The 16843-nt window shown below is 41.0% G+C and overlaps 1 protein-coding gene across 3 annotated transcripts in view; it reads left to right on the top strand.

The window, feature by feature from the left end:
• Positions 1-941: 941 nt before the first annotated feature.
• The window catches only part of LOC123958728 (BTB/POZ domain-containing protein kctd15), a 39073-nt gene continuing 23171 nt past the window's right edge, over positions 942-16843 (top strand). The window contains exons 1-2 of one of the 3 annotated variants that reach the window (XM_046032295.1): positions 942-1084; positions 16111-16286. In XM_046032295.1, the coding sequence (XP_045888251.1) occupies positions 16123-16286 (164 nt within the window). In that variant the 5' untranslated portion in view covers positions 942-1084; positions 16111-16122. Of the gene's footprint in view, positions 1085-12749; positions 13580-13687; positions 13930-16110; positions 16287-16843 lie in introns of those variants that run through there. The other 2 variants (XM_046032294.1, XM_046032293.1) reach the window with 2 other exon arrangements.

The raw sequence follows: 16843 nt of genomic DNA, 5'->3' as shown, positions 1-16843 counted from the left end.
CTAAGTGTGTATAATAATAATAATATTAATAATATTAATAATAATAATAGTAGAAAAACATTTATTTTTTAGTTAAATGCTGATCACACTTATTTGTAGGAAAGCCAGTTTCTTCAGAAACAGATTTTGGAGTACTGCTAAGGTGAAATACAGTAGGTGCCTAAGTAGCCTTAATGCAATGGAACCCTACTACTCATGCTCAACCCCCAATTGGCTCACAGAACTGGGGTCCTCAGGAGGAAGGACTGCAGTTGGACCCTTCTTGGATTTTCACCCAGGAGTCCGCCATTCCTGTCCTGTATGAAAACAAAGATCAATGTTGACTTATTTTAACTTCCCTAACATATTTAACTCATGTAAATAACTTTACTGATGTAACTGTACTTTTTTAAAGCCAAACCATGATCTTTTCCCAAACATAACTAAGTAGTTAGTAGTAGGGTTGGGTATCATTTAAAGTATTACGGTATCAGTACCAAAACCAGTACAATTAAAGTGATACCAATACCAATAGAGTACGTCATTGGATACCTTGCGTGAAATGCCACCTGTTGAAGCCACAGTTGATTGGTAGCCTAAAATTATTTTATTGTTGTTATGGATGAGCAAGGAGATCTATGTCTTTTTTAAAATAACTCTTATAACATAACATATTGGGAAATTCTATCAGATCACTTCTCATCGTACTTTGGTCATCCTCAGAGGAAGGACGACAGCTTGGGAGTTTTTTTGTATTTGAATGAGAGAGGAGGAGTGAAACAGTTTAGTGACCAAATGAGTTGAGGAAAACAAATTTAAGTTAAATTTTTCTTGAAAGTAAACAACTGAGAATTAGTTTGTTAACTTTAACAAACTGAATCGAACGATCTCCACAAGTGTTTTTTCCTTTAGCGGTGAGCAAACCTCCTCTAAAAAAGACGACTGTAAGAAGTAGGCCTATGAAACGAGTAAAGAACCTGTTTAAACAAGTCACCAAACTACACTAAAGAGTCTAAAGAAGCAAACAGAGGAAGCGAGAATCTGCATGTCCAGCTGATCACACAGACTGCATCTGATATCTGTTGCGGCTGCAGCCGGTTGCTCTGTGAGTAAAATCAGCTGATCACTGCTGCGCCACAAAAGCATTTAGTTGATATGATGGAACGCATCGATCAGTGATGTGAATAGCAACTAAAAATGTACAGAATAGTGTTAAATGATACCAGTAGATGAAACCAATGGAAAGCCAAGACTGTGGTGATAAAATTGCAACAGTGACGAATTTGCCTGAGACCGCAGCCGAAGGTGAGCTGTTAAAATCACAGCCTTACAAGCGGGTGCAGGCACATGAGGGGCTCTTCTCTTTCTTTTGGTGTGCTTCTTGCATGTTTGGCTGCAAAACCATAAAAATAGTAATTTTTGCCGCGATCTGGCTACAAAAAGATTGATTGAAGTAGTGGTTTGACTGGAGACGTTTCGATACTACTCCATACTGTTTCAGTCGATACCATAAAGGTATCGAGTAGCGATACCCATCCCTAGTCAAATGGGGCATGTTCAATCTGAAAACAGTGTGCACCAGTTTCCGGATTTGGTGGGTGTGTCAGAGGTGATATGCATATAAACCTTACTGTATTAAAAAGGCAGTGCAATGCAGTGCACTTGCGTGACACAACAGGGTGTTTAATGCGCCACTGTTTACATTTAAATAAACTTTTCACTATGTTTTGTCGGGGCTGAGCGTGCCCCTGGTCACCTGACTTATTCCGTTCATGCACGTTAAAAACTACTGAAATGTGCCATCTTTAATGCTTTTAAATGACATGAGAAAAGCTGAAAATGCATGGCCATGATATCACGTTGCAAGTAGCCATAATGCCTATTCTGAGGCAAAGAATTTGCTTATTTCCATTCTGTGATTAGATCAGAGTAGGTAGGCCTACCATAGGGTGCCTGAATGTGCACTAGTTTGCATGATTCTCACACCCTCTACCTACATTTAAAAAGGGAGAAAATCTGTCACAGCAGCATTTTTGTCATGCTAGCAATTTGCCTTCCCAAATGACATTGTTTTAATAAGAACAAATAGCAGCCTTACTTCTTTTGCTGTTGTGCTGGATATATACAGAGTGTGTGTGTGTGTGTGTGCGTGTGCGTGTGTGTGCGTTTGTGTGTGTGTGTGTGTGTGTGTGTGTGTTTGTGTGAATGTGCGATTATGTGTATGCTTGTGTGGCAGATGAATATTGCAGCACAAATTGATCACTCTGTAGAGTTAGAAATTTGATTAAATGCTCAAGGCTGATTTCTGCAACAGCTCTTGTATAAGTCATGAGAGCACTTTGGGGGAAGTTAAAACTGTGAAGAAAACAAAAGCCATCCATTTACCTCATTAGTGTGCGTGGAAAATCTTGACATGCTTTGAAGAGAACGTGCTTGTGTAGCTAAATCAGCTTAAGGGCCCAAAGCAGACATACAAGGGAGGCAACCAAACATCATCCCAAAGTGATAAACAACCTCGCCTTGGTTGGGAGGACTGGAAAAAGAGACTTTGCTCCATTTTTCAAGTATTATTGTTATAGGTTCTTCAGTTAATCCTCATGTTTGCCTTCAAGCCAGCATTAACATGGGTGATGACAGGCTTCTGCTGATTCTCTCATGACAGAGCTCTATCACACAAACATTCACGGGTGGGCACGCATGCACACAAACGTACAGTACAAAGACACACACACTAGCATACTGACACACACACAGTCTACAATGGCAACAACTGCATCAGTACCTTCGCAAAATCTCCCATTTATTAGCATAGCAAAACCAATCTGACTCCTCGGTTCATTGGGGTGACATTTGTGAGGCAGAAAATATTTCCCTAAACATCAAAAACAAAACTTCCCAGCTTCACATGGATGCAAGGTTAAATTCCCCCCCTTTCACGTGAAATCCTTGTTTGTTTTTGGTAATGCGTTGCAGCATGCTCCAGACACATCTCTCTGTGATATAAACCTCATTAAAATGATTTGCCCAAACTCTGTTATTAATCAAGCAGAGCAAAAATGACAAGTGGGAAATAATTTTTATGGAGAAATCTCAAAACTCAAGTACTGCTGAGGACATGTGATTCCCAAACATCTCATTTGGTTAACTAGCCTGGCCCTTTTATCAACACGCTGCTCATTCTGGAAACAAGCACTTATGTATCACTTGGCAGGATGGAGCGAGTGATGGTATCATGAGTATGAAATGAAATCTCAATCTGTCATTATTTCATTTTTCGTTGTGTTCTCCAGCAGGAACTTTCAATGCCATGAATCACTCCCATTTGTACACTGTATTTAGCAGCTCCAAAATTGGACACTGAGATAGAAAAATGTGAATGATTTAAATGTGCTAGTATTGTATACTCTTTAAATTCACGCAAGAAAGAATGGAAGCATTATTGTTCAGGCATCACCACCTTCTCAGTGTTGGCTCTTCTCCTATGTTACACACAGATATCAAGTCTCTTTTCAGAAAGGATGTCTCTTAGGCAAAGCTTTTACAAGAATGTGATAAAGTTGAAAAGCCCTGCTGTGTAGTGTCTCATATTGTAGACTTTTTGTACATAACCACATGATGGCAGTACTGCATCTGAAATATTACAAACCCCAGCTCTGGTTTTGCTTTTGGAAGAATGATGCCTTGAGTATTCTCATGCACATGGAGGTATGTGTAGTATAGTAATGTGCACTTTGGTATCCAATTTGCTGCCACCACCTGTCAAGATTCTTTTTGACATTAAAAAGCCCACGAAAGCCACTGCAAGTCTTCTAATTAAGCTGTGCGGGGGCATTGACATGAATTATGCAGCAGCTTTAATGAATTCGAATCAATAAACACAGGATCTATAATGAAGCCAGTTACACAAGCTGATGTGGGCAGAGTAGTTCTTTAACCTTGGGGCTATATCTCGACCAGGCTGACATACCTGCCGGGAATGGCTGAGCCATTTGGCTGGATAGCCCTTCCTTTGCTTTTTTATATGTGTAACACCCCCCCCCCCCCCCCCCCCCCCCAATACACACACTCTAATGACAGCATATTGTTGATGTATTTTTAATGTAAAAACACATCAAGGGTTGAGGCTAACATCTGGGTGGTGATGTTGATGGACAGGAGGAGGAAGGAGGCACACCAAGATCCGAGTGTAAAGAACAGACGAGGAAATACAAAGATAGACCACACATTAATGTACTAGCTTATTGTGTTTTTCAATATAAAATTGGAGAGGTAGCATATCAGTGATTCACAGACCCACTAATAATGAATATTTGTCATTTCCTTTGTTAGCATGAGAACAAGGTCTGTGAGCTTCTGCAGTTGATTTGTGTTGCAACGTTGGTCGCTTGTTGCTCACAATGCCTTCCAACACTGAGCACAGCGTTCTAGTGTGGAAAACAATGCTGCCAACTCTCTTGGCTGAGCAAAAAAGTCAGATGACATCACTCACCAGTTTGTAATTCAGTATGTTTCATATGTGCGTGATGATCAGACTTGCTATATTAGAAGAGCAAATGATCAGCATAAAAAATGTATTTAAGTTGCCATAGACTGTGACTGAGAAATCCACCGACAATCTCTTTATTTGGCAACAGTAGCTGAAAATGAATGGAGAACATGATACATGGAATGAAGCTGCAGAACGAAGATGTCTGGAAATTCCTGTGGAGTTTTTGATATGCTACAGATTGCACTTCAGTTAACCAATCAGTTTATGAGGGTAAAATGCTAAGCAAAACATAGAAACCTTTCTCTAAAGGTAAGAAGCTTACCATGGAGAACATAAAAATATCCAACTCAAATCACCAAAGGATTTCATTCATATTTTAGCCATGTAGTTGCATTTGATCGGTATCTTTCTGCCTGTCATTTCACACACTCTGTCCAAACATATCTATATAATGTACACACATTTTGAGCCACAAAAAATCAAACAAATCTCAAACTAAACTTTTCTTTCATGTTTAATATCCCATTGGTGAACAGGCCTTAAACCACTGTTAATTTTCATGACTTTTTTAACAAACTGCAGCACCACAGTCTCCTTAACCTATTCCCAACAATACAGTGTTGATTCTCAAACAGAAATAACAAACATGTAGGTGGAAAACAGTTTGTGCTTTCCATAAACCAGCTGGGATCCCCTGCCAGTTTAAAACAGCTTGGGTTCTTTATCAATAAAGGTGCCTCACACATCACAGAATGCGTCAACGTCTCATTTTTAAAAGAAGTTTTATTCACTTCGCTTTAACAATAGTGAAAGCGTTTTTTAACTTTCTCCTCTTAATTCCTCGTTGCTGGCAGCTCTCACAAACACCCAAAAAGGCAGTCACTGCTTCTCTCTCCCTTTCAAGGAGAAAGGTGAGCTTTCAATGAATCACCCCCTACTCCCGCCGTGCTCTGAACTATGTCTTCCCTTCGTCAAGCAGCGTGAGTGATGGAAGTGACAGAGAAGACACCTGCCCTGAACCACCGCTGACAGAGAGGGAGAGAAAGGAGAGAAGTGGAGGGAGGGAGGGAGGTGCACTGCCTGATGGGAGAAACACACAACGAGGCAACAAACTTGCAGAGACAATCACTTATAGTGACAGGCCAGGAGGTGCCGTGCTATTAGCAGGCCGTAGGGTAGGCCCTGAGCACGGCCCGTCCTACCTAGGATGGATGGGCCTCTCTCGGGACTAAATTAATACTGGGAGTCTAGTGAATTGCTTTTGGAACAATGTCCTCCTAAGGAGCTAATCAGACAGGAGTTATCTAGAAGTGCCTGTAGGCTGGCTGGCGTGGCTGCAGCACTATGGCTGCCTGGCAGAAGGCAGGTGCACCACGCCGACTCACAGCAGTTCATTCCCGAGCAGGACGCAGTGGTGGGGTTACTCATTCGACTCTGGTGATGATGAATCCCAAGAGTCAGAGTTTCCAAAGAGAGAGTTTTCCTGGAAGTACTAATAGTAAAGCAACACGATCAGACAGGGAGGTTTTAAACTGAACCACAATAACAAAATTAATTTTCAATACTTATGTGAAATCTTTGAGAAAACAAATTTTGCCAAAATAGTTTCCTTTTTAACTTTTAACCTGCCATAATCAATTTTCCTAGCCACTGGGGGACCGCAGATCAATCTGTAAACACAACAAAGACATATTGCCACCTTATAATGTTGATATGTTGAATGTGTTGACAATTTACATCCAGCAGACACAGAGAAACATTAGCACTCTTTTTTGCTAAAAACAGTCTGCTGTGGTGTTGATGTGAGTCGAGAGTTTACTAATCAGTTAAGTTGTGGGCCGTAAACTTAACAATGCTAAACTCCATACTGCAAAAGAACTGCAGAGACAGGTAAGAACTGTCACTACAAGAGACCCCATTCTCATTATACCTTTCATCCATTGTTAATCCAAATATATTGATTTGTGCCACTTGAATCATTTCTCATGTCTCATTTGTCATTGACGAAATCAAATAAGCATGTAGCATATTTGGAATAAAAACTCAGATTTCCACATAACTGAACAGTAAAACAAATTCTAATTCAAATACAGACAAAGAAAAGGGACAGACACAGCCAGTGGAAAATGATTTTGTACAATCTTGGATTTATGCTTCCAGACAAACCAAAGAGGATCCAAACTATCTCGTGGCTGACAGTGCTTTGCAAGTTGTCTACACAGTGGCTTCACAGAAGCTCCATATCAGAGGTATAAACTGACAGGATGAGGTCAGAGCTGAAACAGAGGGGAAAGCAACACTGAGATACATACACGGGTGAACCATAATGATGTGTGAGAGAATAAACTCACTGGTTGCATGCACAATGAAACCCAGTGTTACTTATGGCCACTTAGCACAAAGTGTTGGTGAAAGAAAAACAATGTCTGCAGGGCACTGGCTTCTCAGCCTGCATCAGGCCAGCCTGGGAGAGATAGGTGCCTCTGGCGAGCCCCAGCCTTGGCTCTGTCTTACCCTCTGGAGGACGGCAAGCACATTCAGACTGGGATTCACTGCACAAAATAGATATGTCATAGGTTAACAGGCTTGTAACACCATGTTCAACAAAAACTGAGATGCCGGCTCTGGTTATTGTGTAGAAATGATGCCAATAAATGCTGCTCAGAGGAAAAGCTACTTTGTTGTATCAACCACTGGTACATTACAATTATATTTAGCCAGTGATGAAGGAAGTACTCAGATATTTGACTTAAGTAAATACAATGTCAAAGTACTCCATTACAAGTAAGTTTTGCATTCACCATGTAAAAGGTACAAAGTACAAAATGTACTACAAAGCAGTTTACAGTTATAGCTGGTAGTTTAATTCATTCCTGAGAAGATTAGTGGTTTAGGAAAAAAGAAAACATTCTGCCAAAAAAGTGTATAGTAATTTCTCTAATCTTTACTTTTTCATGAAGGACTGGATAATTCCATACCTCTTTTAGCCTCAAACTGTTATTAAGAAGAAAATGCCTAAAAAGTTTAGAAGGGAAACATCTCTTTGTTCTCAATCAGTGGCATTAAATGGAAACATTACTTTACACAAGTAAAGTATGTTTTTGAGTAAATGTACTTTTCCACCACGATATGTAGCTGATACTTTTATCCTTTAAGTTTGCCTTAAGCTGTCAACAATAACAGTCTATAGTACATTTCACAGTTAGGTGCAAATGAAAGCTCATAGTGCAATTATGCACAGCTCTTGTTTTTCCTAAATAAAAGCCACAGAAATATTTTTTTTAAAAAGTCTAGTATTCCTCCATATGGTATGCGTTTAGAGATTATTTTACCACCCACTGTTCTGTTTACTGTAAAGGGAGTAAAACTCAAAGGACATGATGACATGCAAAACTACGTCATTCCTTGTGTGTCTGTAACAACAAATAAAGAATCCACCTCCGTTCAGTGTATGAAAACTGGATTTTCACCAACTAAAGTTGGTGGGATTGCATGTTGTGACCATAAAATGTCATCAGCCAGCAGCCTCAGTCCCTATCAGGCAGTCTGCTGCACAGAGCACTCTCCTCTAGCCTTGGGCTCTGGCCACACTAGCTGGCACCCTTCCCCCCCGTCGCCTCTCTTTCTCTCTTTCTCTTCCTCTGTCTGTCTCTCCTTCTCTCTGTCTCTCTTTTACCAGGGTGCAGTGACCCACCCTTGCCTCCCACCCCTCCCTTCTTTGTCACCCTGAGGCACTCAGCTTCCATAGTGTCAGTGCAGAGGCCTCAGTGTTGACAAAGCAGCAGGCCTTCAGAAGACACATCAAACCCTGTCCCTCCTCTGTGCTGTTAGGGAGCTCAGTGCACAACAAAAGGACAGGGACTCCAGTTTCAGTCTCAGGCCATTACTAGTCCCAACAACATGGCTGCAGACAGAAAAAGGCCCTTGAGGATGCTGTACGTATCACGACTTACAAACACGAGCCGGATCAGCTCAAACCGTTCAAGACGAGATTCGTGTTTTCTGACTGTTGTGATGACAGTGCTGTGATGGATGATTGTAAATATAAAGCATAAGTCAAGGCTGCGGGTTGATGCCATCATGACACATGCACTCTAATGAGAACTGTGGGTGCTCCACAGTGCCAGGGACTTCCCCCAAGGCATGTTGAGTGGGGGGAATGGTATGTGATGCATACCAGATGTGATTGGATGCATCACACTGTTCACGTTGTTACTGCTAACCAAATTGTAGCAGCAACAAAAGCAAAGGATCATTTTTCCTCTGTTCACACATTCAGAGCATGATGCTGGATATGTGCAAGACTGGTTTGAGCCAGAAGCAGAATAACACATTCCAGAGGATTTTTAAGACTTTCAGAGAGAATTGAACTTCGAATAACTGCCTGGTTAGGAGAGTTTTGGTGAAGGATACAACAATGGACACAAAACAAAGCCACGGTATCACCACTCCCTCTCTGACCAAACAGGGAAAATGCTTGATTTCTGGGCATTTTGTAAATGCATCCTTTACATTCACACATCAAGATTTCATCTTTCATCTTCCAAACTTGATGAGAAAGGCCTCACTTAACTGACAGCCTTTTCCACAGGTACTGAGCAGTTACTTGCAGCTTGTATATATTCTGTGATTAGAGCATCAGACCACATGATGGCAGCATAAGAGATTATTTAACCAAATTTCAAATGCAGATCCAGATTTGGATGTTCTGTAAGACCAGAAAAGAGATCATATTTATAAGGTGACTCTGAGCTTGAAGCAGAAATTCTATCTAGTTTGAGCTGAAAAATTATAAAATCACATTCATTTCAAATCTGCCCATCAGCACTGTCACTAAATAATTGACTCTTTTCACTTTTGTGCTTTTTGAACATTTCTGCCACACCAGTTTTTTTCAGATATTTCTCTAATCCCCCCCCAAAATGACCCATATGATTGTTATATATTCTGTTATCTCTATGATATTACGGGATTTAATTGTTTTTATTGTTGCCTTTATGTATAAACAGCATTTTACTGTTGTAGCTGGTTGAGGTGGAGCTAATTTTAATTATTTTATACACTGTTATTAGTTTAATTTATAAAACCGCATCGTATTTTATATGCTCATTATTGTTATGTTATGTCTGCATTTTTTTATGTGTAATGTAACTAGTAACTACAGATGTCAAATACATGTAGTGGAGTACAAATGGTGAAATGGAAATGCTTTAAGTAAATACTAAGTAAGTAAACTACCTCAAATTTGTATTTAAGTACAACACTTTGAGTAAATGTACTCAACTTTCTACTACTGCATACCAGAAACTCTGACTACTGCTTTTTAAGGGGTAAAAATCGACTGCGTTAGCAGCACTCAACCTTTTTACAATTGGTTAATATTCACTAAACACCTCAACCAATCAACACGATAATCTGAGTACACCAAAGAGATAACTTGACAGCATCAGGGTCATCACAATTTTACCTGTAAAAGTGAGATTGACTCAAAACAGCAGCTCTCAGAAGTACACAGAAAGTACACACTCTCTTTATGCTCGGCTTTTTCGGAAACTTAATTGCTGGCATTAAGCACTTCAGGGAATTCTGCGCTGTGCTTGTTTGTGTGCAACACAACTCCACACATTCTATTAATAAACTGACACCCTCTTACCCTCTCTCTCTCTCTCTCGCTGAAATAATGAACAATAAGTGTCACTGCTGCACCTCAGACACACACCAACATCAAGCAGAATGTCAAATGGCTGGAAGAACGGAGCGATTGACAGCAACCGGGCTCCACAAGGCATGTAGATTACTAAAAGCAAGTTCTGAACGTTCTTTCCAAACTTTCTCCACATGCCAGAGGGGAAACAGGAGTGTTGATCTGATGTGAAATGCTTGAAAGAGATTCTTGATTCTTGCAAATGCCCGCATTTAGAAGGGTGGATGTGACTGTATTGTATCTACTGTTTTCACCTCAGTGCATAAGTACAGTGTGTAGGTGACCTGGGTTATGTGGATCACAAAGATACTTCCATGAGCCAGATGGCCTTGAGGCTTTGATGGAAATGACATGGGTGTGGGTACATGAATTTGGGCTCAGGTGGAAACCCCAGACATAAACAATCTTCTACCAAGCTCTACCTATGAATCAACAGGACTCTTAAATTACCACTAAGTACATCTGTATAGAGGGATCATTGAGTGTGATGGTTTCTGCACAGTGTTGCTGCTAACCAGCAGATGGTACTATGTCTCAACTTCATGTGATCTGTACACACAGAGAAAGCCAAATATTGATTCCTCGATGTTGGACCTTGACCTTGTTGCTTGACCTTGTTGTGCAATCTGTCTTTCCCAAAAAAAGACAAGAGCACACATTTAGTCCAACAAAGCACTGTTTCTAAGTCTAATGAAGTGTTAAATTGTGGTCATAATGAATGAATGTGCCAAAATAATATGGTAGCGTGATGAATGTTTTTTTTACCAAAACATTACCTCATCCTCTGTCAAAGTAAATGTGCTGAAGGATTTTTTAGTAGAACATAGCAGTGGTTATAACCTCTAAGGCACCAAGTGCTACTACATGCTGTAACTAAAGAGTTATTCATACAGTTTTTGTTAGAAAAGCTTTAAAAATCATAAATCATCATCTGGTGAAAGGACAATAAGCAATAAGGAGAAAGACACATTAGTGTTTTCCTCTGTTCCACTTTAGGCAACACCACTAATGGCACCTGATTTTGAACCTACAGGCAAAGTTATTATTGTTATAGGGTCATGCATTAATTCATACACTTCATTAGCATATGATGTCTGAAGGAGACTTTGAAATTCTGACAGATTTTCAGTTGTTCCTTTCATGTAGCCTATGCAGTTTAATCTTTTTTTGTTGCATAGCTTAAACATCTTAACTCAAAATTAAGCAAAAATCTATATTGATTTGACCTTTGTAGTTTAACAAAGGCAAACATCTGAAAATTGTGGGCGAATTTAGTGTAACAATCCTTTAATGATAACTAGAACAGAGCTGTTATCTCTGTCTGCACGTGCATCTGGGAGACCAAACATCAATAATCTCATTACTTGGGTCAAATAATCAGATGTTGCATTTTTTCTTCCCTGAAAACATGTGTTTTTGAATCACAGCGATGTTTTTGTACCGGTGACAGATGAAGAGCTTGGAGTGTCTTTCCCCTGCTGGGGTGCGGGTCAGGAGGGTCAGACATTTGGGTCTGTTGTGAAATCTTAAATCTTCATGCAAATCCTCAAGATGACCTACTTTATCCCTTCCACATAGACACTCCGCTAAAATCCATAAATTAAGGAAATTAACTGATGGGGCTCGGGGCCACTTTGTAAGCTATTTAAATCTTTAAATTTACAACATCCCTGCATACTTCATGTAATTGAACTAACTCCGGGCTTGTTTCCTTTAATGAGAAAAAAAATCCAGTTTCCCCTCCAGTTTGTACCTCTGGAAACAACAAATCTGTGCCTGAGGGGAAGATGGGAGCGCTCTGGGGCGCGCTGAGGTCTGTCTAATTATGAAGACTTGGCCCTCTTCGAGAACAGACGCATTCTCACACTCCCACTAGTCCTGCTGTCAGTTCACCAGCATAGGCCTAACAATTTTATTTCCTTTTGTTTAAATACTTCATTTTATACTTAGGCCTATTTTAGGACCTGCAGGAAGACCATGTAAGTCCCGAGGAGTCTCACGGTGATGCCGCATACTATTAGGGTAATTGTCCATAGGATTCCATATTAATAGGAAATCATACATTTTCGTCTGGGTGATAAACAATATAAAAGTTTCCCAAAAAGTGAGACAATATTTTCCGTGGACCAGTAACACGTTCCTACACTGGTTGGCGCCAAATATCAAGAAACGACTATCACACCTCTCTCAGGATGCTGGTACACAGTAATTACTGGGCTCAATGTTGCATCAATTATTCATAGTTATTTACCCGCTAATAAACAAACATGCAACTAAATAAAATAATCGTCTCCTTGGTGTGAGCACCTGCTTGACTCTCTCTCCCCCCTTCAAAACAGGCGCACTACTTCACCACTTGCATTGTGTCTTTATGAGTTGAAAAACATATGAACAATGATAAGCCAGAATCTTATTTTCCAAAAGTCTGGAGGCTGCCTGCTTTCATTGGAGAGTGAATGGTGTGGGGGGTGGAGGGGGGGGAGTTCTGGGCAGATATCTCCATCTAAGCCCTGCGCTATAATTGAAATGGCGCATTTGGCTGCAGGCAGGTTGTGAGGGCGCTTTCTGCAGCAGCGTGCATGCATGTCTATAGACGTCATTTGATTTTAATGGCCTGCAGGAAATTTGGCGTTACAACTCCAGACATTAAGGCAAGAGAGAGAGGGAGAGACAGAGAGAGCGGGAACACGGGGGAAAATCACCGCATGAAAGATATTGGTTCAAGGATATCTCTACATTTTCAACATATTTTTCTACTGGGACTTTATCAACAAGTTACTGCGCCTTTATTGCATGTTGTCTGAGTGAAGGACTATGGCAGCTCGCCTGGTTTTAAACTTTAAATCTGGGCTGGAGATGAAGATGGAAATGCATGCCTACTAGCTGGAACTGCCCTGGGGAACTATTACATCAGACGAAATGACAATGATTAAAATCTGATTTTTGCTGCTCTAAATCTATTGAGCAACTAACAGTTTCCTGTTAGGTTACCGTCCTTTCTAACTTCGCACCGTTAAGGGCAACGATCTACTTTTGCCAGAAAACAAGATAAGTTATTATATCTGTGCAGACATAATTTCGGGAAAAGCGGGGTATCACGTTTTCTTCCTTGAGAAAATTGCCTGGGCGAGAGAGTGGAGTTGAGCTAATTGTAGCCTAATCCCTGGCCCAGAGGCGCTTGGGCAGCCCGGAGCAAGAATTTTCTTTTTTAGCTCTGCTCTGTTATTTAGAGACGGATTATTGGCTTTCTTCTTCTCATAACAAACCACAGGGGCAGTTTCATTTAGGCAAAAAAAAGCAGACAAGAAGCTGAAATACGAAGCAGGAATCCAACAAGAGTGCACATTTTTACGCGTATCCAAATAAGCGCAGAGAAGGGGAAGGAGATCATCTCATCCATGTACAAGGTAAGGACGCTTCCTGTGCGCTTTGGTACAAAGAAGCTTGGTGAGGACAGGTCGAGGCAGCCTTGCAATAGAGCCTTTAAAGCCACAGAGACTCTTTGTAAGCAGTCCACCCCGGCCACAGCCTAGTGTCTTTTAAAAGGCGGTTTTGTGTGGGATACAGAGCAAAGACTTGGCTTTCCAGTGCGACAGTGTAGATTCGTGCTGGAGCTGGATGGCGTTGTAGTTGTAGCTTACTACAAACTCGGGGGCATTTGGAGAAAATATTTGAAAAATTTGGGGGTTACGCGGACAGCACCTGGGACTGACCGCCGGCACGGATTTCCTCTGGACTCCCTACAATGTTTGAAACGGTAGGGTGACAAATTTAATATTACAGAATCAAATGTTTTTTTCCGGACAGTGCGGGGCTTAGTCTCTAGGCTACAGTTATTGTAGAGCATGGTCGAACTGGCGCTAAAGTGTTATGTGAATACTGCTCGACCCAAAGTGGGTTTCCTTCTTTTATTACAGACTGGACACTTAGCAGTGGGTTTTATCAACCAGGTGATGGATTACACGTGTCGGGATTATGCTTTAAATTGTACAGCAGGAGTAAGACGCCATATTGAGCATTTGGTAGAATTAAAGGCAGAGCACAGGCTTGTTGTGTTCGTGTGGTGTGTGCTGTTGTATCGGATTGTTTCCTATTCTAACGTTTCCATGTCTGTTTTATGGTTATTTTAATTGTGGGTTATCAGGATTATTTTATGTGGTTGTCCTAAGTGCGAAATCAGTTACGGTAAAGCGTACAGGGTCTGTACGCAGCACCTCTGAGTAGAAAGTTGATGCCTTTACAGCTGCTGTGATCTTGTAGAGGAATTTATCATATGTGGTGTGTGTGTGTGTGTGTGTGTGTGTGGAGAGAGGGGGGCATGATTGATTGGGAGAAGGCGGAGATGAATGTGTCTATTTCTCTCCATTTGTTCCCTGGTATAAATCCAGCATATCGTAATTTAATTAGTTAATTGAGAGAGAGAGAGAGAGAGAGAGAGAGAGAGAGAGAGAGAGAGAGAGTTACCGGCAGTGGGACAGCCCGGTATATATGTACCCCAAACTTCTTAGGTCTTTCCAAGTTTTTTTTCCTTTTCCTGGGATTCGAAATGTGATCCCGTCCTCTTGTAATCGTTTTAAACGAACATGATACTGCTGTGAGGCGGCAACACCCGGCCAAAAAAAAAAGGCTCCAGTCTCACTTTGTGCCCAACGGCACTTCTCCGAGGGGCTGATCTGGACTTTCACAACGGCCTTCAGTTTATCAGTCATGACACTGAAACTGCCCATATGTGCAACAACGAACGGATCTAGTCTGCAGATGTACTGAAGGGTGGAATGGTATTATCTCAATCTGTCTTAACCCAGTTATAGTTTACTGTGGAGCTCCAAGTATTATTTAACCAAAGCCGGGGGGGGGGGGGGCTGTGACCTTTAGACAGTGATCATTAGGAAAACGTCCTTTGAAAAAAGTCTAAATTCTCTAATCTAAATCACTCTGACATTATGTTTTCTCCATGTACGATTTACACTAAAATGTGGTCAGTCAGAGAGTAGGTGGTTTACCTGCAGCTGTTGGCAAATAAAATTACGAACCAGTAAGTTGGAGATAAATGCCTCCTCTGCTCCTCCAGAAGAACTAAGGAATGAAATGTTGGCGTATCGAAGTGAATTAAAAATATGTTCTCAGACATTTTAGCAGCTAATCAAACTCCACCAGCGTGCATTCTCCCAAATCTGAAACTTATTTTATTGGCCTGTAAATAGTGAGGTTTTTTAACTAATTTTGTGTGTAGTTATTTCAAACATTATGCTTCTGATAGTGAGGCACGCCATACGTGGAGTAGGATGCTTCCAGCTTTGGCCTGTTAACGTGGACAGATGCTTGATCTTAACAGAATTCTGGTGCGTCTTCACGGAACTTATTTCTGGTGTGCCATAACTTACACAGTTCAGCAACATAAGACACAGCTGTCTGTCGTTAGATGTCAAACCATCACCTTAATGTTTTTATTTTGAATGTATGTGTGTTAAGAGAAGAAGTTGCCCCCCGCCTCCCCGCCGTGTTTTCCTTGCTCTCAGATTGGTGGTTGGTGTGTCTGGGAGCATCACGTCTAACACATAAGGCGACCTTTAATTAGAATATTGCAGCAGCAGTTTGTTTTATTCCCCTGGAGGCTGACACCTAGCATTCCTCCCTCTCTCCACCCCTCTCTCTCTGTCTATCTATCTGTCCATCTCTCTCTCTATCTCTCCCTCACCCCGGTTCTCTAATAAGCATCCTCCTATCCTCGCCTCCGGTGCTGCATGAAAAGATGCAAACATACTTAATTAGAGCGGTGGCAATAATTTCCAGGCGAAATATGCGACCAGACAGACATGGAAGTGATCTGATACCATTCAGAAAGGATACTATTCGCTTCCCTGTGTAGGATCACCGTGTTGTTGTTGTTTTTTCCTTTACCTTTATTCCCATGGCTTTTCTGTACACTTGCTTTCAGGAGGGAAGAAGCATGTCACGGCTGTCTCTGACCCGGTCCCCGGTCTCTCCCCTGGCCGCTCAGGGGATCCCTCTGCCGGCTCAGCTGACCAAGGCGAACGCCCCGGTGCACATCGATGTCGGGGGACACATGTACACCAGCAGCCTGGCGACCCTCACCAAGTACCCAGACTCAAGGTAAGACACGACCCTGGCTTTCTCACATGCTTTAGCCTCATTGCTGAAGTTAGTTCATTAATTCATTCCGTCTGTCTTAATTATCGAAAATAATATTATTATTAAGGAAATGTCTGCATTTTGAAGTGGATTTTCATCTTGTTTGTGAGACAATCAATATGTAGTCTCTCATTCTACTTTATAATGGCACACCTTTCCTAATTAAATCTCCAAAGAGATTTCAATCAGTGATATCTCAATTTAACAGCATTGTATTGCATTTTAGTCATTATGTCAATGATTAAATTATTTGGCTGGGGTTTGTCTTAATTAAGTCTAATTGGATTTATACTGTTAACAAGTCATACAACTGCACTGCAACTTCTATACTGACAGTTGTCCTCTGAAGTTACCAGTTTAATATCTTTTCAAACCATGTGGGGACATTTCTCTTCCCTTCATTATTTCACAACTCTCACAGCTTTAAAATGATGAATTTGATTGTTTTTGTTTGCTTTGGTCAGGATTATTTTAATTGTTTATTAAATACCTCCAAGGCTTTTGTTTTATCTTCTTTC

Source organism: Micropterus dolomieu, linkage group LG20, assembly GCF_021292245.1.
Source record: "Micropterus dolomieu isolate WLL.071019.BEF.003 ecotype Adirondacks linkage group LG20, ASM2129224v1, whole genome shotgun sequence".
NCBI classification, from domain to species: Eukaryota; Metazoa; Chordata; class Actinopteri; order Centrarchiformes; family Centrarchidae; genus Micropterus; species Micropterus dolomieu.
This window is presented reverse-complemented; position numbering and strand designations above follow the sequence as displayed.